The following is a 27,003-nucleotide window of genomic DNA, read 5'->3' on the forward strand; positions in this document are numbered from 1 at the left end:
TAACGAATATAATTTCCTACGATAACGAACATAATCCCCGGAAACTGTGTTGTAATAAAATGTGTTCGAGCTTGTTACATGAATGGATGCGATAATTGCTATGAAAGTGCGAAAGAAAGTCAAAGTCGATCAGCGGAATTCAGCGAGACGAACGAAATTCGAGTAATTTCGTTCGGTACGAGAAAGAAAAGAAAATCCGTTTTGAAAGGTGTCGGAATATTAATTCACCGTGGGCGTAGCTAGCGGGATTTCCGTCTACGCGAAGAGAATGTTGCAGCTCTTCGTGGATCGAAGAAAGTTGAAAATGCGCAGCGACACGAAGGCTGTGCAACGCAGTTTGGAATCCGAGCATAAAATCCCATCGGTGTTTCTGTTTTCTGTTTCCCCGAGACTCGGCGGAGGCTAAAGCATCGAAGTTTCCGAAATAATTTAATAAACCTTGACGTTCGATCGATCGAACCGCTCTCGAAGAATCGAGCATCCTCCTTCCACCGGTCGAGATTCAGCATCGACGATCCCTTTCAAAGGATTCTTAGCTTTATACGTCCGAATCGATTCCGTGCTCTCTCTCTCTCTCTCTCTCTCTCTCTCTCTCTCTCTCTCTCTCTCTCTCTCTTACACTCTCGCAACGAGTCTTTATTCTCTCGGCGGGCGAACTTCTATCGAATAAATAAAATGATTTTTCCCTCTTACAGATTTATGACAGAGCGGACCGGCACAATTTTTCCTTGAATAATGTATAGCAAAGGAAACACCGTCTATTCATTTCGTCTTGACGTTTAACCCTCCGAACGCGGATGGCTCGCGACAGCCGAATGCATAGCAGAGAATCACCATTGTGCCCGGATCTCGAGGAAGCGCGCGGGACTGTTCAATTTTATGCCCACTTTCCAGTCGCATTGCATTCGCATCGAGCCACCGGCACACGCAATTAACTGGATAAATGAGCAAACACGCGGCGACCGCGATCGTTTTAGTAATTTCGCGATACGAAAGAATTTCCGGAATTCTTGTTGTTGCTAACTATATTTCAGAAATTACTGTAATATAGTAACTATATTTACAACTATATTTCAGAAATATATTCCTATTGAAAATAGATTTCTTAATTTAGACGTCAGCTGCGTCGTCGATGTTGCATTTACGCGAGAAATGATTAGCGCAAATGCAAACGGTAAACACATTTAAAACGTGTATGCAGCTGCTGTATCTCGCAATTAATGCGGACAGATTTTATTTTGCATATAAATCCGCGGGCTGGATATGACAAAAGTTTCGTAGAAGTAAAATCGATCTGGTTTGAATTGCGATCCAATCCGATGCTTCATACATTCGTATTTCCATTTTATATTTATATTCGGTACCTTGACAAATTCATATTCCTATTTTATATTTATACCCGATGCCTGTGGAAAATTTATATTCCTATTTTATATTTATTTCTGGATACCTGCTAGAAATTTATATTCCCATTTTATATTTATGCCTAAATATATCTGTTGGAAATTTCTATTTCTATTTTATATTTATGTTACATACCTGTTGGAAATTTATGGCCCTATTTTAGATTTATACTAAATATCTCTGTCGGAAATTTCTATTTCTATTTCACGTTTATACTCGATACCTGTTGGAGATATCTATTTCCTATTTCATATTTATTTAAAATGAGTTCATCTAGGTTTGCATTAAGAATCTAACTCAACTTAAGAAATCTTTACTTAAAATTCAATATAATTAAAATTTTTAATAATTTACTACAATTAAAAATTTCCATTTAAACGCCAATTAAAAATCCGCCGTAATTCAGACTTCAAATGAAAATTCATTATTCCTTTACGATCCAACTAGCGAATTCGCGAATTCCTCGCGTCTCCTCGCTTTTTATCTCTCTCCTTCGAGCCGCGTCGGCGTCGCGGACAGGCTCGTCGCGATAAATATTAATAACAGTGATTAGGTAACATCCTTTCATCGAGCAAGCTTCGAAAATTAATGAAGAGGCAGGCGGTGGCTGGCTCATCGTTCCCTTTTAACTACGTTAGAGCAATCGAACGAAGTGTATTAATGGCTCCGGGCGCAATTAGTTTAATGTTTCGCGGCCGGGATAGGAAAGCGAGGGAAATTCGCAGGAAAAAGTTTACCCTCGCCAAGAAAACCCGTTTTCTCCGGGCACAAAACAGCGTTTCCTTTCCCTCGCCCCTCCGCCCCCCGCCGGCATGAATATTTATCGTATTTCTGTAACCTTTAACGACGACGACGGCGACGACGACGACGACGACGACGACGACGACGACGAGGACGACAAACGGGTTTTCCTTAATTAATTGAATCCGCATTAACGCGCAACGTGCAACAACGGATTGTTGGGCCGGCGAGGCGCGACGGGACGCACGTGGCCCGTACGCGAGCCGAGTTTCATAAAACTAACATTTCAACCGGAGAATACATTATTCATTACGTCATTTTCCGCGGGACAGTATTAGAACGTAACCTTGCCGAGCCGACGGATATGTACTCGCTTATTTCTACGTGCAGTCACCGGGCATGACAGAACGCATTGCCGCGGTGCGTCACGGTGACCACAAAAAGGAATCGTTCGAATTTATTTTGAACTCGCGAAAAAATTCTGTCTGCTTCCGCGGTCCGGATTTTCGGCTCCGCTATAAGTATATAAATAATCCGACGTGCTCTCGCGTCGGCCACGTGTCATCGAGAACGAGCCAGTCGGAGATTCTTTTCTCTTTTTCTTCCATGTTTGCCATTTCGGTTTGGATCTGAAACGAAGACGATTGAGACGTTCCGTAGGTTAACAGAAGCGACGCGATTGCCGGCCGCCGGAGCAATTTGCAAATTATACGAGAGACGCTCGAAATAATATTTCCAAGGCTGGCGTCAATTTGTTGCCGTTGCTTGGTGGATGCGCCGCGTGTAATAATACGCTCGTGATTGCGAGCGAGCGAGCACGGTGATTCGATTTAACCGGCGGGGACCTCGCGTGCACCGGCTTTTATTGATTTAAAATAATAACAAACGCGAACGTGTTTTTCCATTTACCGAAGTGCCCGTTCTAACGGGTGTCCCGCTCGAATCTTTCCGCGCGATTAAACGCTTCTTGTCCCGGCGGAAAACGCTTCGAAAGACCGTCACGATTCTTCTGGTTATTTGCGGAACGAATGAAACGTCGTTTCGAATTATTTTATTTAGAAACTATGTTTTCATTTATCTTTATATATTCATTCATATTTACATTTTGTGATAAATTGATGTCACAGTTCTATTATGAAATTTATTATATGTAATTAATTTTCTTCGTAAGTTTAATTAAATTTATTTTCATAAATTTATTCACAAATTTATGTAATTCCACTCGCTTTTATAATTGTATTTACAAGTTTGAAATATATGTGTGTGTATATAAATATAATTTAAATCAAGAATAAAATAAAATTAAGCAATTTAAATTTTTAATGAAAATTCCTGGAAATAAATGTATAATCAAAATTCTCGATAGATAAATTTTATATGTAAAGACTAAAACGTACAAATAAAATTACAGAAACGAGACGGGTTAAATAAATTCGTGGATAATAAAATAATGAAAATAAATTGAGAACATTGCAAATTTTCAAATGGAAAAGAAGTTTCGAATATTTACAAAAGAAGATTCCAGCCATCCCGTATAAACGATCGGGAATTGTTGTCGAGTCCGGTCCGGCGTTGTTGCACCGGCGCCTCGAAAAATAATAATAATGCTCGAACGTGAAAATAAAAATAGAGAGAGAAACAGGCCGGCGCGCGAAGCCCCGACCACCGTGAAATGTTTTTACGTCGATATTCGAAACTGCGTGAAACGTCTACCGGCTAAAGGCTCGTCATACAAAAGCCAGCCATATTGAAAACACGCCATTTTGTTAAACGATGAGAATCGATAGCCGCGCGTCCAGAGAATATTATACAATAATAATCGACGGTAATTAGAACGCGGGCCGAAGCGCGAGAACTATCGCGTCTCGATGAAACGATTTCTCTATCCCCTTCTCGATCGACAATGCATCTACGCGCAAATGTAAATGTATTTATTTCGCATCCGCTAACTCGACGAACAATTATACAGGGTGTTCGCGCTAAATACTAGCGAGTAAAGCAACATCAAAATGATGTAATAACGAAAATGCAGATTAATTCTCCACTCGACTACCTGAAATTCTGAGGTTCGGTCGGCGAGCGCCGAAGGCATCGGAAACATTTAATACGTTGCAACATTGATTTACAATTTACACTGTTGCAATTTCGTTAGCCGTAAAGGGGTACGACGAGATCCCTCTGCAAGTATACAATTTATCCTTGTAGACTGCACGGCCATTCAATGTCCTACACGCGAATAAAACGAGTCGTGCCGCAATCCTCCCTGCCTCGGCAAAACGTCGTCGTTTACGTATAATTAATACCGATAATTGCGAGGACTCGGCCCCAGCTCGATAACCACCGAATTATTCGACCGGGCGCAATAATGTTTTCAACAGCCTCCGAAAGAGACTCGCTTTCACTGCAACGAGATCGCGTCTCGGATCGTTCAACTTTTGAACGGCCGACATGAATAATCCCGGCGGCCGCATAATTCTGGCAGGCGAACGCGGTTCGTCCCTAATTAATAAATTTCGACCGAAAGTTTCTTGTCGGCGCGGCGCGTCGCGACGCTCCCGGCCCCGTGTGTCTCGAATCGCCGGCTGATTTTAAGATCACCATAAACGTCCAAATCGAAAGGAAATCGAGCTGTTAAACTAATTCGCCGGCAGCGCACCGAGCGAGCTCGTTTCCTCGCAGTTCAGAACCAGTTTCTCGAATTATTATAATACGCCGCCGCGACTGCGAACGAGTCAATCGAATCCGTTCCGCAATTAAACTTTTAGTGTACAGTATATAAGTAAATAATTATGCTTACGTTTAGTACGCCATATAAGCGTACGTATAATTACACTTATACTCTCGGTGCATGCTGCAAGTAAATTATTATTCTTCCCGTTATTCTCCCTGAATCGATGTTTCGCCGAAAGTTAGGTCACTGTGCACCCTGCAACGGCGAGAACGAAACTATTGGTCGATCGACAAAGCTAGATGGCTGTTCGAAATCTAAACAGCTTATCGGAGGAAGAATGAGAGTAAAATCAAATTCCGGGACATTAGGCGAGAAGCAGAATCCATTTCTGGCACGGTGCGCGCGACCCTCGGCTAACCGGCCTGTAAACAGTGAAAATGACGAGCGAAGGGGTGTGCTTAATTGACAATGTCTCGATCGTGGAACGGCTCGACCCCAAAATCCACCCCAACAATCCGGCGGGGATTGCCCCGTGTCCTTCCGACCCCTCGCCGAGCATTTTTACATCTGCCTTCACCCTGCCACTTTACCTCGCCTCTATTAACCCTCTCTCTCTCTCTCTCTCTCTCTCTCTCTCTCTCTCTCTCTTCCTCTTCGTTCGCCCTTAAACGTGTTCCTGTTTTGCATACGCTTCTTGTTAACTTCCTGCCCGCGAAGTATTCGGCAAGAGTCGCTCGAAATTACTATGAACGGCTCCTCGGAGTTACCGTGGGGTGAAACGAGCATAACTTCGAATTTTTTTACGCTTCAAGTTCGAGAATTATACGGCGAGTTCGTTGGAAATCGATCGGATCCGGCTAAGTTGTTACAACGTCGATTACGTCTCCATTGTTTTGGCTCTTTTTTCGCTTAAAATGCAACCACCACCCGATGTATTAATTAGGGATCTCGATCTTGAACGCGTATCGCGTGTACACGTGGTACAGTCCGCGACAAAAGGACTGCACGTTTTGATGTTTTAAGCGAGCTTTATTTATTCGACGTTGCGTCGAGCTTTCGTTTCTGTACGAACTTGCAAAACACCCCTATAAACGTACACAATATATATACGCGTTTATACAGGGTGTTCCGTTTGAAGTAACGCGGACAATTATCTCCTAACCTATACATAGTTGGTTCAATTTGAAACATAACCTCTAACGCGACTATCGAGCGAGAGACAGGTCGCAATTCGGCTATCGAATCGAACGTATCGAATACTCGAAGCTGTTTTAACCTCGTGCTTCCGAAGCGTAATCAACGAGAGCGGTAAAGCAACAGAATTAATTAGTACTTTGACGCGCACTTCGGGCCCGAAGTACCATAACCGTTCAAACGGCACTGTCCGGGTCCGGACAAGTCCGAACATTCGCGAATTGCACGACTATCGAAGTAATACCGTTAAAATTCGACGCTGGCCGTCCGACAATCAATGAGAGGCTTTCACGACCGACGAATTTCGCGCAACGTCAAGTGTATAATTTGCAGTGCTCGCTAATTAGTCGGTCGAAGTTAAGAGTCGTCATCGAACCGATCATCGTCGCCGTTTCCGCGTCTACGTTGCCGCGTTTCTAAAAAAGATGGTCGTCTCTCGGACTGTTTTATAACCGGACCAAATAAGACGACAACCTGAGGTTTCTATATATTTTTATTTAATTTTATTAATTCTATTTGTTCTATTTTATCTATATTTCACTTATCGAAGCATCGCTTTCTTATCAATTTGCCGAACTTTCAGATTCCCCAAAAATTAGTAAATTTGATGAAACTGGAGATATTAGCGGTTCACTGGCTGCGGAAAGATATACTCTTCGATTTAAAGAAAAGTTCGCTTTAATTGACGAATTGGTTTCCGTGATATTCGTGCCAGCAATTCCTGAAATTGATGTTTCGACGAGATCGCGGCATTTCAAGAATTTCGTAATTTTAACCGAATATTCTTGGAGCGTCATAGAAAATGAAGAACGCGGAGGAAGAAATCGATTTTACAAAAGTTCTAGACCGGAACCTGTGCCCCCTTAATGCTTACACGGGACAGAGGAAAGAAGCTCGAGGAAAGCTCGGAGAACAACGAATAAAATAATGAGAATGCAAACACGGTTTTTCAGCAGGAGCCAGCAGCAATGAAAACTGCTGAAACAACGCGCGGATCTCTGCACCCGCCCACTTTTTCCTCCCTCCACCCCTCTCTGTCTCTCTCTCACTCTCTCTCTCTCTCTCTCTCGTGCTCACTCTGTCGTTTCCTCGACTGTAATAAATTACGACAACCGCTCTTTGCAAACGGTTTAAACATAATATCTCCAGCATATGAAATATTCAGAGCGCCGCTGCGGCGAAAGAACCGGCCGTTTTTCTCCGCTTTTAACCGTCCAACCCCCATAACAATGCCGCTGCTCGTTATACCCATCGGTGGAAATTGCGCGATTAGAAGATTACGCGTATTACGGAAACGCCCGATTCAACGAACACCCTTACCGATTCACCCCTTTGCCGAGACGCGCCCCGTCGCGCCGACGAAATTAACCATCTCGTTCAAATTCTATCACTGCGCCAACAGAAATTTTAGCGTTCATTGTTTCGGAGCTTGCATTACATTCCTCGCGGAGATTCGTTGTTAATTTCGGCGTTCATTGTTTTAGAGTTTGTATTGTACTCCTTGTGGAAATTCGGTTAGATCGCCGAGCGTTTCTTGTCCCGGGATTCGTTGGTGTTCTTTAGACAATCGCGGCATTCTTCAAATTAATCCCGAAGCTCCGTTCAAATACAGAGTTCGGCATTATTCGGATTCTTTCGTGTTAAATATTTATAATATTCCGGATGGATACTTTTCAGTGTTCATATTTTATACATATTATAAATTATCCTTTCCGTTTATTTGAATAATTCTCTACACGTATTCTCACTCGTCTTTATATCATATTTAACGAAGAACCGTTCGAATAATTTATTCGAATGATATTGCGAATAATCGTGTAATTTTATAACAATATGCGATTTAATGAGCGTGGCAAAAATACGTTAGCTTAATAAGAGATTTCAATCGACGTTTCGCGTTCGAAAAATGTTGCCGAATATATCAATGTTCTTGCGGGAACGGCGTCGCGAACGGAGAACCGTCGCTGTCAATTTCGCGCGTCACGTTAGAGCGTCGGTGAATAGCAAACGCATTCGGATCGGTGTCACCGAAGAATTCCGAAACAGAAACAGTGTCGTGGAAGCGACGGACCGTATCTGGTGCAACAATGTGATGCATCGTTCCGGGGACCGTGACGCGTCGGATCAAGGCTTTCTCGGTCCCCGAGAGCTGCGTAATCATCGCCACAATGTGGCGTAACGCGAGCGAACGATAATAACGAGTGGATAATGATTCATCGGATAATGAAGTCGACCGATAATGAATGTGCCCGAGCGACACCGGGCTCGCATCGCGAGCGAAACACGGGAGGAAAGGCGAACAAGAATGATCCGCGCTGATAAAAACTGGGGACGCCGATTCTTCTTCGGGAAATCGATTCATTTCGGATCGATGCGGATCGGAGATTAGACGATTAAACGATTCCCTAACAAATTTACAATGTATCTTATCGAATGCAAAGTATATAAAATCGATCGTTAAAATTGAACTAAATGTACAAATTACATAGATATCGATTCTTAAAAGAATTTGTGTCTCGAATGAGTTTTCAATGAATTGCTTTATTAAATACGATATATTAATGCATTGTTATGGATTATTAAAGACTGATACAACAAAGAATCGATGGATCGATGTCGGAGAATTCTGAAATCGAAAAATCGATTCAAGATCGGCGTCCCCAGTGAAAACCGAAGGGAAGACAATAGAGAAAAACGAATGGATGAGCGAACGCGTTGCAAAAGATCGCAGCGGGCGATGCAATGAATTCAATTAGCCGGTTAGACGCATCGCGGCCAGCTGCGATCCGAAATCATGATTGATTCGAATCGTTCGACGGAAAAATGTTCGGCACACAAACAAGAGACATGCGTCTACAGCGTTTGCTCGTTCGAGGATCGGAACCACCCCCTCTCTCTCTCTTCCTCTCTCTCTCTCTCTCTCTCTCTCTCTCTCTCTATTAATCTTTCCATCTCCGTCTCTGTGCCGTGCAAAAGCCGAGTCGAAGCGGAATTAATCCTGTCCTATAATAACGCGATTACCGTGGCCGGCCAACGATATACCCGCGCACTCCCCGCGGGTACATTCGTGTACCTCAGAATCAAATTCACCTTGTATTATGCTAACGACATGCTAATGGCTCCTTCTTTAACGACCGCTTCCTTTCGCGAGAGTCCGCTTTTGATTCCTCGCGTCCCACTCGACGCTCTCGTTGCTTCGCTTCGCGGCGACATTAATTACGAAAATAATAATGTCTGCCGGTCGATCGATGACCAATCGGGCCAACAGATCCCGGGGCAGAACGAAGACAATCCGATATCGGCGACGTTTCTTTTCTTTCGTCGGAAAGAGGCATTATTCTCGGGTGCCTTCGTTTGCCGAGACGAGCTCGAGTGGGCGGAAGCTTCGCAAAATCGGGAGCAACGAGATTGGGAAAAATCGCGATGTGATTTTTCTTGTTCGGTCTAGTTGACTGTGGTTTACGTAGTTTTTCTCGTCGATTGTACGGGCTCTTAAGGAGAATGATATAGTTTTGTAAAATGTTTTCGTTTCGTAACGAAACTTTTTAATATCGTTCATATCCTAGTAATCGATTGCTGCCATAACGACAGAATTCTCGACAGAAAAGAGTCAAGAGAAAGCGCGTAGGGATCTAAATAACGATCTCTTTAGCAATTAGTAAAATTGTATACGATTTTGAAGCGTTCAATTGGTTAAACAAACAGCGGCGGATCGAGTCGGTTGTAGGGAAAACGAGATATCGAAGAACAACAAGTTGCGTTTAAAACGAAAGGAGGAAAACGACCGAGGCAATGGATCATCCGATAACGAATGGGAATCTTGTTGCACCGGTGCAACAGAATGATCAGGTGAAATCCAGAGACGTTAATACTCGGCAAACGGCGCTATATCGTGGCCAGTCGATAAACGTCCGTGGTTCTCGACTCGTCGAGCGGCGTCTCCGATAAATTTCGCCGTAACGCAACATAAAATAGTCAATAATTACGAATTTATGTCGATCCATAAATAACGAGGATCCGGCGAGGGAGAAAAACGCGCGGCTCGGCCTCGGGAGCGACGAGAATACGGCGATTCAATTGGAAACAACGAGGCTCGCTTGAAAAATCCATAGGATTTCGACGCCGCGCTCATAAAACAGAATATAGATACATTTCGACCGACCGTCCGCCGCTAATAGAACGCTGAGGCGAGGCTACGCTGTCGTTTAAAAGTATTTTCATCGTTCCCGGAGCACGGCCGGTGCTCGACAACCAATGAAAAATAAAGAACCGCGCGCCATTGTTCCACGGTCCGGCGATTGTAAATTATCTCGCGCACTCGTAATAATTATTTTATGGATTCGATGCATAATCGGGCTCTGCGCGCGACGCCCGACAATTCTCTCTCCACTCTTGCACTTTTGTTGCGTTTTTATTTATTTATTTATATATTCACTTACGAACCTTCACATTTATTCATGTATTTATATATTCACTTACGAACCTTTACATTTACTTATGTATTTATATATTTATTTCTGAATTGATGTATTTATTTGTGTGTTAATATATTTATTTACGTATATATAAATATATAAAAAAATATATGTAAAAAGAACTGTATATGTATACAGCCTTTTTCGATAAACTAGATACGATTTCCCGTTTAAAAAATGGATGAGCGATAAAATGGGCCAGCGAAAGATCGGTACAAAAATATCGACCGATCTATGCGAGAAGATCGTAGAATCAAAAAATCGACTCAAGATCGGGATCGCTGGGTTCAATTATAATTGCTCCGGAGCTGTTGCTCGTCAGCAACAAGAAGCTCTCGACGGGACGCGCGACTGAAACGTGTAATCGGCCTCCCGTCCGTCGTATTCCCAATAAACGTGCAGAAGAACTTGTCGCAATTGATCTATGATCTCCTCCGTCGCCGCGGAGGGAACGTACAATCACGCAGCCTCTCTGAATAGCAAATCAAGGTTGCGTCGCGTCCTATCGCTCGCTGTGCTTCTCGGAAATCTACTTTCTAGCAAGATTGTTGATTCCGTGGCAATTATGCGGGACACTTCCCTTTTTTTCCGACTGGGCGCATCGCCGGAAACAAGAAGAAAACATTCGATCGAACCCGACATCTTCTACCTCTCGAAAAAGAGAGACGCGCCTCCTTCCTAACAGATCGTTTCTCGCTTCGTTTTTTCCCCTATTTTCTTTCGAAACGAGTTCTCGAAACGCTTCCTACGAACCTGCGTACCGCGATCATCGATAAACGTAACGATCCAATTTTTGCTGCAAGAAATTCACTTCCCGTTTAACGCGTCTTCTTCTTTAATAACACGAGGCTGGAAGTTCCGAGATTAATCAAGAAATGGCAATCAAGCCTTTTTTATCGAAGAAGGTCGAAAGAAACGCTAGCCATTTTTATCGCAGAAAGTAGACGCTCGAAGAGTCAGCAATAAAAATCATTTAATTCATTGAATCGAAGGGGAAAAGATTTTTCTGTTACAAATATAATTATCAAATATAATTTAAAGTATAAATTTTAAAGTATAGTGCAATCAGCGTGTAACAAAATTGATTTAATTGATATTACTCCCAATGAAAACCAACCGAATGAAAACCACCAATTTTCCTAATCAAATATATATTCAACTTATAAAATATTTAATAAAATATTTTAATTAAATTCATTCGATCATTATACTATAATCCAGCATAATATAGGAATAACATTACTGCTATATAATCAATTGAATGTTTCCATTGAAACCGATTCTAATCGAACCGATATAAAACTGATATAAAACCGTAAAATTGTGTATCGGCACCGGGACGAGAATTCACCGCGTCATTATTCGAGGATCGATTCGACTCGAACAACGCGGAACCGGTCGGATCAAATAATTACCGTTCCGCGAGTCGCGGGGAATTCCTCGACACGCGACTCGATCGCGATATCCCCGCGAAAACGCCTGATAATGCGGTCTGATCCGTTGACAGGCGGCAGCAGGACTGCTGAATCATGTAGAAGCTTGTCCCACTCGGAAATCATCGGTCGCGAACGATTTCGTCTGCGTCGCATTGTTTGCCGTTGCGGCGAACCCGTTCGCTCCCGGAGAGAGCTCGTTCGAATTTTCATCCCGACGATCGTTTCGAATGTTTCGCCGGTTTCGCCCGTCGACCGCCGTGTTTCACTTTCATTTACACGCGCACCGCCGATATCGCGCCTCGCTTGTATGTATTTATAACGCAGAAGGAAAACGATCGCGCGACAGAGCCTTATCTTATCGGCGACAATTAACCGTTAATGTAAAGTTACACCGAAACAATTCGACTCCGACACCGAGATTACCGCGCGCTCCGGCGTTGCCTCTCCCGATGACGAAACACGCTGCCAATTTATCGCAATTACGGACCCCTATTTTTTAAATCGATCCGGAGGCTCGGTGCGCGAACGATTATTTCACGACGGAGCTTTTTTGCGCGTTCTTCGAGCCAATGTTTACTCGCAGAATTCAGCCGAGACGTTGCGCGAGTACGATTTTATCCGAAAATCGATCGATCGATTTTTTCCTCGAAACAATAAAAGGAGCAAACGCGCGCGTCTTCGCAGAATAGAAATTATTCATCGATTACTCGACAATCGCGATTGATATTCCGAATCTCGCGTTGATCCTAATCGCGTCGACGAAATCACGTTTTGACGGAGTCTCGCGAGCCTGACCGGGTAAAACGCAGAAAATCGGCAGCCTAATTGCCGGCGGCAGGGAAGGGGGCCCCGTTTGGTAATCCGCCTGATTCATTATTTGAAACGTTACTTTCCCGTTCCGCGATCGAAACAAATCATGCCCGTGACCGGCGGAAACGAGATTACTTTCACAATAAAAACAATGAAGCAATCCGCGGGCTGATTTATCGCTTTAAATATTACTCTCTATTTTCGAGCGCAACTATTTATGTCCCGGGCCGGCCGTAAAACAAGATTACTTCTCCCGCATTATTTTCACAATAAGAACAATGAAGCAATCCGTCTGATTCATTGCTCGCCGCGTCGCCGTCCATCTAGCGGATCCGGCTCCGCTCTACGTCCCGGTTCACTGGAAAAGAATAAAAACCTCTTTTCCTCTCGTCGGATTTTTTTCCATCGACGATTTTCCTCCGTTTAAACGGTGACCATCGACTCCGAGAAATCGGGTCTTCCTCGGCTTAGATATTTTACTAGCAAACCTTCCGGCAGGATCTCGCTAGTTGGGCAACGTTTTATTCGGATGACGAACGAACAACATTCTATTCGACGCTATCGAATCAACATCCGATCGTAATAAATAAAATCGATAAAAACGCGATGTTTGAAAATTTAATGGCGATGCTTCGATTCGTTCTCGTTTTGCTTGTGACAATTATGGTCACCGAATAAAATAGTTTAACTCTACGCGTAAATACTTCGATCGTATATCGAACGTTTAATTGCTTTAATTGTATATTTAACGTTGAAACGCTTTAACGTTGCAGTAAACTCTCTCGAAAAATCGCTGGAGATCGATCGAAGCGTTCGATTAAAGCGAAGTTTCCCCGTCGATTTTCGGTAATTCCGACTCGAGGAAAATCTGTAACGTGTCATTCGAGTTCCGATGATTCAGCGAGTGACGCAAGAGTGCAACGAAGACCTACGACGCGAGTCCTGGTGATTCTAGGTAGGCGATTATCGTCGATACAACCGAAGAATAATCGTTCCTCGGCTCGCAGTTGCATACAAAAGCCGGCGCGGTATACGCGACGAAGCCGGTCCACCTTTCGCATCGCTATTTATTTTTTTCGTCGCCGCGCTGAAACGTCGCGATTTAATAACGCCGCGGCCCGACGATATTAAATTGTATGTTTCTGCTGCGCACCGTCGCGCGTCGAAGAGAGCGCAATGGAATTTAATGCGATTGCAGCGCGCGGGCCCGCGCCGCGACGATAGAAAAATTTGCTCGATTCAAACGCAAATATTTAATCCGCGACACATACTTCCTGTTTAATATTTATACGCCGTCACGCGGGATAACGAAATCCGCGACACGAGCCTGCCGACAACGCGCGCGAAAAACCAAATTAAAACTCTCGTTTCCGTTCTCAGTCAACGAGCTTTAGCCGTCCCGATCGATTCTTATTCCCGCGATAATAACGAGGGAAAAGTAATATTTATTACACGATAAACGAAAAGAAAAACCGAAATTGGAATTAACATTTTATTTGCAAAGAAATGTAAACGTGAAGAGGACTCACCTCTCCGTGCGTGTCCCTTCGTCCATCCGGGGTGTTCTCCGGCAGAAAGTAAAGTCGCAGCGACGCCAGGGGTTGATTCGGTCCCCGGCTGTCCATCCACAGCAGCTGTAGCTCCCCGATGCTGACGAGATCGGCATCGCTCCAAAGTTTCGTCAGGAAGAAGCTGCCGAGACGTAGAACGCGACCGTTCCCTATCCTCACCGCTTTGTAGAATGTGTACGGGCCGTGGCTGAAGCAAGCACCGCCCAATAACTGAAAGCAAACGAGCAATGCCAGGATTTGCTGTAGAAAACACATATTGAAATAATATATCAAAGATATTAAAATAAAATATTGAACATTATTTCTATTATTAGTACTTATTATTATTCTGATGATATTTGAATTATTTCAAATATTTCTATAAAATATTAGATATTGAAATAATATATCAAATATTAAAATAAAATATTGAACATTATTTCTAATATTAGTACTTATTATTATTCTGATGATATTTCAATTATTTCAAATATTTCTATCAAATATTAACACTGAGATAAAATATCAAATATTGAAATAAAATGTTGAATATTAAAATGAAGTGTTGAATAAATTTCATTTCAGACCGCGCACGTGTGTTTTCGTAAATAAAATATTTTATTCGTTCGAGAGTATGTACTCTGAAAGAGATCCAATACTTTTAATACCGCCAAATAATACCATTCGCGTTCGAGAACGTTGGACGATGTTTGGAAAACGTTTTATCTTCGCGCAAAGCGCGGCGTTCTGTTCTATCGGATATAAAACTGCAATCGAAACTCGAGAATTCTCGCGACGCGTTTCGCGATCGCTATCGAGACTTTATTCTAATCTTATCGACCGATTGGTTGTAGTAAGAGTGTCGGGACTCGCTCGACTCGACGAATTCATACCCATCGATCCGAAGCGTTGAATAGATTATTATAGTTTTTGCTCTCGGAATAAGTAGTAATATTAATCGCGGCGCGCGATTAATGGACATCGGTTCGCGATAAACAAAAAAAAGAAAGAACCGACGATAAAATCTTGCCGTTTGTTTCTCGGACGCAATCGATATCGATCGCGAGGTATAAGGATCGGATAATATAATCCGTCGGCGTGACGCGGCGAACAAACAAACGCCGCGTTGATTATTTCTAATAATATATGATTAACAAACCGAGACGCGCACCGCTTCTCATTATCAACCCTGTTTGCATTACAGAAACTGGTTACGTTTATCGGGACAGCTTTTTTCCTTCCATCCGTGGAATTATCGACGAACGCTGATTAGCTGTGTGGGAGTGCTCGTTTTTCCAATTACCGGTTATTTAAATATTCCCGATCACGTGAGCCTCGTGCCGCCTCTCTTGCTGAACAAGCAAAGTTGATTAGAAATAGTTAAGCAAGGTGCGATACGTTACAGAGAATCGCGTGGACGAAATTCGGCAGATCATTTCGTTCGACGCCAAAACTACCGAGCCGGTGGAAAAATTACCAATCTCGGGCTCTTCTATTTTTAAAGTTGCTGAAATTAAAAATACTCTTCCTATGGAAAATAATCGAATAAATCTCGTTATCCGAGCGAACGTTGGTATTACCTGCTTCGAAGCATCGATAAATAAATAAATGAATAAATGAGTAAATTAATGAACGAACGAACGAATAAATAAATAAGTAAATAAATATATAGCCGAGCGAAAATAAGGCGACGTCCGCGTGGTTGTCGGTGCAAGTTGAAGCGCTCTTAAAGGCCGGCGCGTCGAGCATGCTTATTTGCGAGCCGTTAGTTCGGTTTTATGGACGTTCGTCAAGTGAAACAAGTCGTTAGGTGACTCATATCCCCATGCCACCGGCCTCTCCTTTGTAACAATGTGCTCCTTTAAAAACCGTTTACCAACAATACCTTTGTTTTCCGCCGAGGAAACGTGTTTCGCGATCGAACATTTTCCGCGTTGATCATCGACCTCGCTTCTAAGGTAAGAGTACCTATTATGGCACGCTTTTCAGGTGGCATAAGATTATCGTCGATTTTATCACAACCGAATACTGTTATTGGTGAATGTTTGCACTACCGTTCGATAAATCGGTATCTATTACAGATATTTATTAATATACATTTACTTATTAAATATATATATATATTTATTATATATATATTAAATATATATACTTATTAAATAATATATTTTTCAATAATATTTATTAAATATACATTAATATAGTTTTCAATAACATTTATTAAATATATATTAATATATTTTTTAATAATGTTTATTAAATATGTATTAATATAGTTTTCAAAAATGTTTATTCAATTATTGTATATTATTATATTACTATATATCGTCATATTATATTCTTATTGATATATAAATCAAATTTATAAATTTTAAATTATATTTATTTATAAACGAACGTTCAGAATATTGAAATCCACTTTCACATGCTCCATCCATGTTTTCTTGCATTATTTCTGCCACCGTTTCCGAAGGGCTCGCATAATTGTGCAGTGTTTCATAATAGGTACCTTACCTACCCCCCTCTCGAAATAGCACGAGCTCTCCTCGTCGAATCGACAGGGAAGTCGTTCACCGGAATGGAACACTCGCGATCGAAGGCATTAAGGCGTCGACATCTTAATTATGAAAGTTTCCATATTCATTTCGCGGTCTACTACCCGGCCGCGGACCTTGAGCCCGTTCAAGAGACTGAATGGAGAACGATACGCATCTTGTTTGAACGACGATAACGTCGTTATACGACGTTAAGTATTATTCTAAATTTCTTAACAGAGGTTTCGACATCCAGCTGCACAAACGCCCGGCGTTTATTGGAATTCCGAGAAACGGAGAACTATTGTTTGCCTTAATTATGCGAGTCGATGAATTTCTCGTACACTTTCAGGAGTTGGATGTTACGCTTTACAACTATATAATTTCGACCCTACGATTCTGCATAATTTTTGCATAACTTTTGCGTAATTTTTGTGTAATGTACAATCTTGTGCAATTTCTGCGAAACGCATAATTCTGCACAATGTCTGTTTATTTCTGTATTTGTTGTATTTCTGTAATTGTTGCGTACTTGTTAATAATGCTGGTACACTAAAGGGTCTCTGGAACCGTTTACATAAATAAATACGGTAAACAAAATCTGAAGAATTCGTAGAATTCTCTCTCTTCCGAGAGAGCCGATACGTTGATTCTTGGCTCGTCGATTTGAAATCGCGCGAGACAGTTTCTTCCCGTTACTTCGACGCTCGAAATTTGCACGGCCGATAATGTTTGCATTAGCGGGAATGCGGCGGCGGTATCGTTGCCGGCAATACCCGCGTTGATGGGTTGAATTGTGAAAGCAGGAAGCGTAAATCGGTAAAAAACGTATTGCCCGAATGAACGATTTTACTGTTCAGACCGGGCCGGAGCGGGGTCTTCGCTCGGAGTCTATTAAAGTTTTCATTGCACCTGCTGTAGAGGCACATAAAATCTGCGGTATGGGAACACGGCAGCCAATTGTCGAGACGTTTATCGGTCGCTCGATAAACTTAGAAAACCATTATCAAATTATTCCGAGTATCGGGTATCGTCTGCGCGGTCCGGTGCCGGTGCTGCCGGTGTGCCGCTATCGATTTGTACATCGCCGGAGACGAGCTAACCCGTTATTTGTGCCGGCTTTCACTTTTCGCCGTCCTTTCGATCCCACTATTTAATCAACCGATAAATCCTGCGCTTTATTACGCGCCGGTATGCGAGTAAATACGAACTATGTTGCACCGGCCGGGCCCGATCCCAGCGAAATCTTTATCGTATTCAATTTTATTCAAGGCCCGAGTTAAGCGATCGCCGAGTGCCTTTACGACCCACAAATCACTCTGTTAACAGGCTGAATCCTTTCAGATAACGCTTCCAGAAATGTAACGTGCTCGAGTCGCCGTGGAACCGGCGATTCCTACGCTGAACCATCATTAGGCAAAAGTACCTGTCGCGAAACACCGCCTGAGTTATCGCCCCTTCTTAAAAACGGTAGCAGAAGCAACGTAATTAGAAATAGATAGAGCCCGTGAAAGTGGATGCAAAGATTCCTAATACGCTTCTGAACATTCGTAATCGAAACGTTTGCAAGTTCATTGCGTTATCTGGAAACATCGATCTATCGAACAGTAGCGCAAACACTTTGATTGCGATCGAATCGACGATAATCTTTTGCAGCTCGGAAAGTGTTCCATAACAGGTGCACTTTTGCCTTTTTAATGAACGATCGGCGCGCAGAGATTTCTGCGAAGTCGAATAAAATTGCTGAAACCTGAATTGCATCGGAACAACAATGTTTGGCAGAGTCAGAGACGAGTCTGAATTCGAGCGGGTCAGAACTGGCCCGGCTTAGCCCGCGACCTTGACCTCCGGCGAACTTTCCCCGGAATGGCCATCGGTTACGTATTCGCGCGAATTTCCGTGAATCCGTGATTCGGTTATTTTTATCCCAGGTACGATTGAATAATGAGCGTCCGCGAGATTAGGTTAGCTTCGATTTATCGCGGGATCCGATTAGAACGTGACGGCGTGCAATCTTAATTCCAGGAAACGCTAAACGATTACTTTTAAGCAGAATCGATCAATTAAAAGATACGAGAAATCTATCATTTTCCCGCCGTGGAACATAGAGAGCATTATTTTCGTATCTTCGCGATCGATACCGAAGAGAATCGCTTTTAATTGAATCTATTATTGCAAAGCAGGTGTACGGGTACATCGTTCAGCCCTGCATAAAAATACATATTTGAGAAAATGTTGGAAATATAGTTGAACGAAATACTCTCGTTTGTACGAAATAATATAGCTATTGGTAAGCAGATTGTTTAATAATATCAAATAATAATATAACTTAGTAAAAAGAATTATTAATCGAAGTAGCATTTTTTTTTGAGACGTCTTGCAAATGATTATTTAATTTAAATATATATATATATATATATTATATATAATTAATTATATATTTAATTTAATAGCATTTTCTTCGGATACATTGGTAATAATTATTTGAAACAGTATTTCGTGTGTATCTAAATTTCTATGAATTATTTGAAATTCTATTTCTTACGATGAATATTTTAAAAGAGGAAATAACGAGCTTATTTTTCAAAATAGACTTTTTCTTATATTTCTCTTAATTAATGAATGTAATTGGAACACATTTAACGTCTGTTTGCTTTTAACAATCTACATATTCTCAAATGCAAACACGAACGTGAAGACGTACTCGCACAGTTGCTTGCTGAGCGAAATTTCATGGAAATAATATTCAAGCGTTTCATTTCTCGCACAGGAAAGAAAATATTTATTTCAATTAAGTATTTCAGGTTCGTATCGTGGCATGTATATTTTAAATAATTTGTTGTAATATTAATTGAGACTGCTATAAAATATTAATAACGACAGTAACTTAAAATAACAATATTACGCTGCAGATTTTATTCGAAATAAAAATTGCCTGCACCAATTGCTGGATACAGAAGACACCTACACATTTATCTCGTTTCTGAATCATTTAAACAGTTTAAATGTTTTCACAGTTCTGTATTCGATCGGGTAATTTTTGTCATACATTTGTAAAATCAATGAAGTATCTCGACTGGTATTTCATCGAATACAGAAATAAATAAGCATTTATTTTTATCCGGTCTAAAAAATCGCTAAGCTTCCTTCTAATTGTAAGATCTCTTTTTTCCGGGCGGCCGCGCAAAGATAATTGACGGGTCCAATTAAATGAAAACGGAAGTCGAGCGAAAATGAAAATGAACGAAATTAATTACGTGCACGTTAAACGAGACACGTTTCGCTCAAACTGAAACGAAATGCGCGCACACGGATACTCCCACGCTCGATCACATGCTTTTCAAGCAATAACTAAGTGTAAAAATTGTTGCGCAACACCCCCGCATGCTCGCCCCGGCGACCTTTTGTTTTATTATACGCTTGCAACACGTTCTTCTTAACTTCAAAGCGAAACTAATTACTTCGTACGTAATTGAAAGCACGACACTGTATAATAAAAACTCCGTATGCATTTTATGCACAAGAGAACCGTATGAATCACCGTGCAACTAGGCATCGACCTTGGCAAACATTAACGCAACGACGCAGAAATATATGTATAGTACACACAGGCCTGGGCAAAGTTTGTTTGAAATAAAAATAAAAAAAGCACTGCTCGAAGTAAAAATAAAAAGACCTGTTCGGAAGTAAAAATAAAAAGCAACCGCTGTAAATAAAAATAAAAAGCAACTCTTTGAAATGAGAATAAAAAATAACTATTAGAAATAAAAATATAAAGTAACCATTTGAAATCATTTTCTCTAATTTAATCTAACAACATGTTATTTTTGCAACACTGCTTCGAGTAATTAAAAAATAAAACAACACGTTCCTTGAAACGATATTTCAAATAATGTTATTTCAGACGTCATCGTATGCATGAAAGTGTCTATGAAATAAAGAAACATGTTGAAACAACATTTCAAATAATGTCGCTTCAAACGTGGCCGGATCTGATAACGCGTAATAAGAAAATCACGCGAAAAGAAAAAAGAACGAAAGAGAGAGAGAGAGAGAGAGAGAGAGAGAGAGAGAGTGAGAGATGGAGAGATTTTTGCGGGAGACTGTACGTACGGCGAGTGTTAATCGCGCATCCGATCGTCCGCATTATCCGATTAAAAAAACAAAGTGTTTAGTAACGTACAGAAGGCCAGAAAAGGAGGAATTCGATAAACGTGGTCGGCGTACAGTCGCCGGCAAGATCTCGAAACGGCCACCGCACGCAGTTAGTATCGCGCCGATGCTCGACGACTCCCATAGTCTTTTATGTGCCCCCCTCGCGGCCCTTCGCCCTTCCTCGCCGTTTCTTTCTTCGTGGCCGGTTTTCTTTTTGCCAAGATTCAACCGTCAACGCGCGTGATTAACGAAGCACGCGAGGGCCCAGCGCCGCCGCGCCGATGCGGTTCCACCGTGCACGATGCACCAGGCACCATGCACCATGCACCATGCACCATGCACGATGCACCGTGCACGATGCACCGTGCACCGAGCGCAGAAGTGCATCGCGCGATGCGCCGGCGCATCAATCACGCGCGATCGCCGCCGGGAATCCAATTTTCGACGCTACTGTACCACCCCGGATTATTGAATCGCTAAAACAATTCTTTTTTCTTTTTACACCGATCTGGCGACAGATCCGGATAAGAACATTTCAACCAACAAATGCAAATAAGCTGCAGAAAAAAATTATAGGATAGACAAATCTTGGGTAAAAATTGGTCGACTTTGATTAACGATAACTCTGCGAAAAATCATCGTAGGGCGGTGATCATTTTTTTAAATTAAAGCTCGAAACTTCTACTTTAAAGTACTTTTTTCTTGTTTTTTAAGTTCGATGCAATCTCGCCTTTGTAACCCTTCAAACACCCTTGGTAGTAAACCTTTTAAATTTTAAATTGTCAAGTTCGACGAAATGCACGAACTTTGTAAAATTTTTTCCAGAGATGCCGTTTGCAGTGGAATGTAGTCCGATCCTTCCGCTTTCGTTTGAGATAAAAGAAACGTGGCTACGATTTCTTTTCGCGAAGTTACAGCACTTCGAAGTGACCCTTGCATCGGTCGAAGGTTGGCCAAATATTTATCAAAAATTATTGCATGCCACATTTTTGTTGTTAACACTGTATTTGGAAATATTAATTAATATTATCAATGCAAATCTCGCGACTCGCGAAAATGTAAACTGATGTTCTAATCACTGCGTCCAAATCCCCAGGACATTTACCTTAATATCTGATCTCTTGTTTGGCTTCGGAGCGGAGCGGAAATTCTCCTTACCATCGAGCGGTACACGGTGCACGAAAACTCTATTGTTCTATCGCTGTAACATCCGCGTATCGTGCTCGGAACGCTATCAGTGTAAGTGCGCGAGCAGAGCTGTTTACATAGAATTCTATTTCGAGCTCCATTATCCGGAGCCCCGTGGTCCGTGGACCACGGCGAGAGTTTACCCACCAAAAAAATCGGCTAATGAGAGCACGTCACCGCGAAAATTCCCCCAATCGAACTGCTCGCGGTTCCATCGAGATTCTTCGAACCGGAGAGAAGAGAATTCCGAACGAGAATTTCAACGAATAATTTATTTCTCGAACGAGAAATTTGCGACGCCGCTTTTGAGCGGGGCTGTAGCCTCTACGGAGCGAATTAAAAAAATGGGAGGCGGGGTGGACGCAAATGCTTCGCGGAATTTTAATAGATAATCGGCTGAATAAATTCCTCCGGGAGCGACGCTATCTGGTTTCGATCCGTATGCAAATCGACCGAGTGTTATGTAAACAATCGTACTTATATTATTTCCATCGCTCACATGCGCGGCTGGCAATTATTATTAGACAACCCTATCTAATCTCGACGGACGCAGTTTCATTTTCGCGAAACTCGTTCCTCGGGCCTCGAGACGGCTCGCAGATATCGGCTCGCTGCGTAGATTCTGTTTGTCAAGTTTCCAGCGGATTAATGGGAAAAGAACCGTTCAAGAAAAAGTCGTAGATTCCAGCGAAAGCTTCTACGGAATGAAACTCGTCGAACTCGAAGGGGCGGGGGGGCGGTGGAGGGGCAAACGTGAAATAACGCTGGGCAAGTCGATAATATTTATTTGAATATTTTCATTCCTCCTTCTCGTCACGCTCGTCCCCCCTCCGTGTATTCTAATCTTATTTGTCTTTTCTTTTCGTCGTCTCAACGACCTCGCGCTCTCTACTATTTTCTCCGTTCTCCATACCATTCGATCATCTCGATCACATATTTTATCTTCCATCCTCGCGTCGTTTCTTTTCCCTTCGATAAGCTAGTCGCGCGACGCGAGCATTGTCATATTATTGTAACAGCGGGGATTTTCTCCCGTCGACCAAATAAACACGATTGTTGCTTGCGCGAACGCGATAACAACGACGTAACATCGATAAAGCGGGACAAACAGGCTAACGACGAAACGAGAGGGAAGCCGACCGGGAACGGGCTCGGATTGAGAAGAAAAGAGGGCCGCGATCAATTTAACAAATAAATGAAGCAAATAAGGCGCACGGGGCGCGACAGCGAACGTGGCGTGCAGGGGCGTGGAGCACTGTTATTAAACCTAACCCAGATCTCGATGAAATAAAAACATTAACGAGTCCCAATGTTTCGCCCTCCCCCGGGTAAAAAAAGCTTCGCGCAGCCAACGTAAACTTCTACTTAGTCACCGGCACTCTTATCTCCGAATCGATAAAATTGTAATTCCGTATAAACGGCCGACGCGCGGCGATCTATTAACATGAAACTTTTAATTAATTCAACGTTGACCCGAGAGCCCGTTCTACGCGAGCACCGACGCCGTTCTCGTTATTTCTACGTGTGCTCGCCGATATACGTACATATTTCGAAACGCCGATGGATAACCTATTTTCACACCGAAATTCTCGGCCGACTTTCGAATAAGCCACTCTCTCGGAAAAAAAATACTCTTCGGACGCGGATTAGGCGTTCTAACTAAATTCATTGTTTCGTACGTTGCCTGCTAATTTTTCTCGTAAATGCATAAGATGCATAAAGTCTGTTCGTTTCCTATCTTATCGAATATAAGAATGCTTCGATACTTATCTAAAAATAGTTTATATGCAAAATCGAATATGCAATGAGAAAGACTGTATTAATATTTGCTAAAGTAAAACTAAATTCTTTAACTTTTGCTGCAGGATTTATCGAATTAAAAAGAAAGTTGTTATTAATCTCGAGAATAAAGGAGCTAATTCGATATAATTTTTATACAATTATAAGAACGAACGGCTGAGCATCTCTGAAAAAAAATTGTTCAAAAAGCTCAGCAATTTCGTCCACGTATAATCCATGTAATTGTTTAGATTTGGGGATTTTGGATTCACAGATATTCAACGAAAGTGTTCTCCCCCTGTTGGAACGCAGATTTCCGTAAACCTTCGCGTCGCTGATCTAAAATATTAATTTCAAGGTCAAACCTTTGCGGTCCACGATCTTCTTCCTCTCGCTGGCATGGCGTCGCGTCGCTCGCGTCGCCGTACGCGAACGGAATACCTAATCCGCTGTATAATTTAATTGGACGATACCCGGCAATTGAAGGGTGTGCGCCAATAACGAGCCGGACCCCCCTTACTTCTACGCGTTTTTTGCTCTGTATCCTGTTTCATTAAGGGCCCAACAAAGAGCGATCGAAAATACAGTGCCACGAATGTTATTCCTCGCCGTTGCGCGAGAAATATTTCAGACGGGATCGTTTTTCCGTCGAAGTTGCACGAGAAAAATGTTAAAGAAATATCGTTCGATCGTTCTCATATTTTTCATAAGCGTATTAATATTCGAAACAGCAGCTTCGTAAAAGATGTAAAATAGTTCGAAATAATTTATGTTTATCGTACAGACGCGAGCGCCGTTACATTCAATTATTATCGTCGCGAGTTTTTCACGTTTTTACCCTCCACATTTTTTCATGTTTCGAGAAACATTATTCTTTACCAAAAAGAAAAAGAAACCATTCGATAATCGCGCTCTCATAAGCAGTCGAGAAAAATAGCCCGGAAAGAAGTGCGACTGTAGCTTGTCACCGCGGTAATAGGTATGCTTTTACCCTAACAAATCGCGTCGATTTCATAAAATATCGTTTCGATGAAAGCTTTTCAGTTTTCCAGAGCGAAAAAGAGAAAATCGAACGCCGGTGCAAGGGGCGTGGATGATATAGAAAGACGGGGAGGGATTAAATTTCCGTGCGGTTGTTCCGAGGGCGAAGCACAGCCCTCGGCAGTTTCTGTCCCGAAGAAATTTCAGCAACACGGTAACTAAGTAAACACGTATCAAAAGATAAGTTAACGTGAAAGGAACTGAATTCGATTAGGCCGTCCGAGCTGACGCGGAGTCAGTTTTATTCGCGGAAAATATGCGCGCACGCGCTCCGCCCCTCCCGCCCAACCCCCGGCGATCCGTTTCTAGCTTTCCATCGATTTTTCGTTATTCTATCTCGCCGCGAATCGACTCGTCTATTTTCTTTGGCGTTCGTTTATCCGCGTTTCGACTTCGATCCCTGGCTACTTCGATCCGCGTTTCGACTTCGATCCCTGGCTACTTCGATCCCCCTTTCGAATTTCTACGCTTTTACGATCGACCCGTTTTCACGCTTTTCGATTTCCCTTTTACCGTTCAATTTCGAGGTGACGGAAAATCGATCGCGCATGCTACGATCGAAATAATGGTAACAACAACAATAATGTTTATTCGACGGGCCGAGCCTTTTCGAAAATATAGAAATATATCGATGCAAAGATAATAATATATAATGAATTTACTATATATAGTTATATGTATATAAATATGAATATATTATATATATTCGAATATTAATTATATACATAGCAAATATAAATATATTTAATTATATTATTTTATATTATTTATATATATATTTATTATTATATTTTATATATGAGCAGTGCAAATCCTGGTATTTATTAGACAGTTTTCTTCGGCATATCCTGACATAATATACGTGTAAAAAAATGTTACATAGCGGTGTCCGAAACTGACAGTCGAAAAACATTGCAAACGCTGCAGATTTTCTTTCGCAACGAGCGATTCAATCAGTTTACCGTCCACTTTCAGTTTCCAGTTTCCCAGAGAAGAAGAACTCTAGTTGTTCATAGAACAGGGAGAGTTAATACGGCCGTATCGAATTGCAAATGCGACGTGCCGAGCTTTCACGGCAATGAAAAAGATTGCCGTCGTAATTCGGAATATCCAATAGCCTGTCGCGCGCAGCGGAACAGAGACGAAGAGAAGGACAAACAACGTCTCTCGCTCTCTCTCTCTCTCTCTCTCTCTCTCTCATTCTCCTCTTCTTCTCATTGTCTCTCTTCGCTCGCCTCGGACGTCCACTTTTGCAGCTTGTCTTGTTTCCCGTTGCTTTATTTCCGCGGTCGATCCGAAACTGATCGGATTTCGGTGTGCAAGGGAGCCATGGACGCATCGATGCGTTCCCCCGTAATTGAAAATATTATTTCTCCCGTAATCGAATCGTTTCGAAGCTGTTCCTCGGCGGCCGTCTTCGTTCCCTGGTCGCCGAGCGAACGATTAAATTCCGTTTGTTAGTCGTTCTTTGTTAATTTCATTCGTCCCGGGAGCCTATCCTCGCGAGCCCGGTGTAAAGTAATTAGCAATTAGCCCGCTGCCAGCCTCTCCGTCCCGGCAGTTCTTCGTTACATGGAACGAGATTATTTTATTCCGCGGCGGAAGCTGATCTTGTAAACATCATTTTCAAAGCTGGCCAGGGAGTCGCACGCTTTCGTTTCGTAATGGAACTTTGTTAGACCGGAACGAGCTTTTTATCATGTTCTACGGACGGTTGCCACGATTCGTCCGACGTGCAATCACAAGAGTATTTTGTTGGTCGCTGATTGATTATTTTAGGATCCTTTTACCGAATAAAAAATTCGTAGATTTAAGATGATACGATCGATGTGCTTGTTTCTGAATTATTATGCAAATAATTCAGCGAAGAACATTATATTTGAAACAGATGAAATGATATGAAATGTAAAATGAAATAATATAAACTGTGAAATAAAGTAATATGAGAGAGAACTTGTATTAAATAACATAAAGTAATATGAACTGTAAAACAAAATAATGTGAACTGTAAAATAAAGTAATATG

At 42.1% G+C, this 27,003-nt stretch overlaps 1 protein-coding gene across 2 annotated transcripts in view; it reads right to left on the reverse strand.

Annotated features, from left to right (window-relative positions):
• LOC117222189 (uncharacterized) overlaps nucleotides 1-27,003 on the reverse strand; it is a 300,049-nt gene that overhangs the window by 198,275 nt on the left and 74,771 nt on the right. For both annotated transcript variants that reach the window (XM_033473760.2, XM_033473759.2), the window contains one exon: nucleotides 14,261-14,512. In XM_033473760.2, coding sequence (XP_033329651.2) covers nucleotides 14,261-14,512 — 252 coding nt within the window. The remainder of the gene's footprint in view (nucleotides 1-14,260; nucleotides 14,513-27,003) is intronic.

The sequence above is a fragment of the Megalopta genalis genome, chromosome 3, assembly GCF_051020955.1.
Source record: "Megalopta genalis isolate 19385.01 chromosome 3, iyMegGena1_principal, whole genome shotgun sequence".
Taxonomy (NCBI): domain Eukaryota; kingdom Metazoa; phylum Arthropoda; class Insecta; order Hymenoptera; family Halictidae; genus Megalopta; species Megalopta genalis.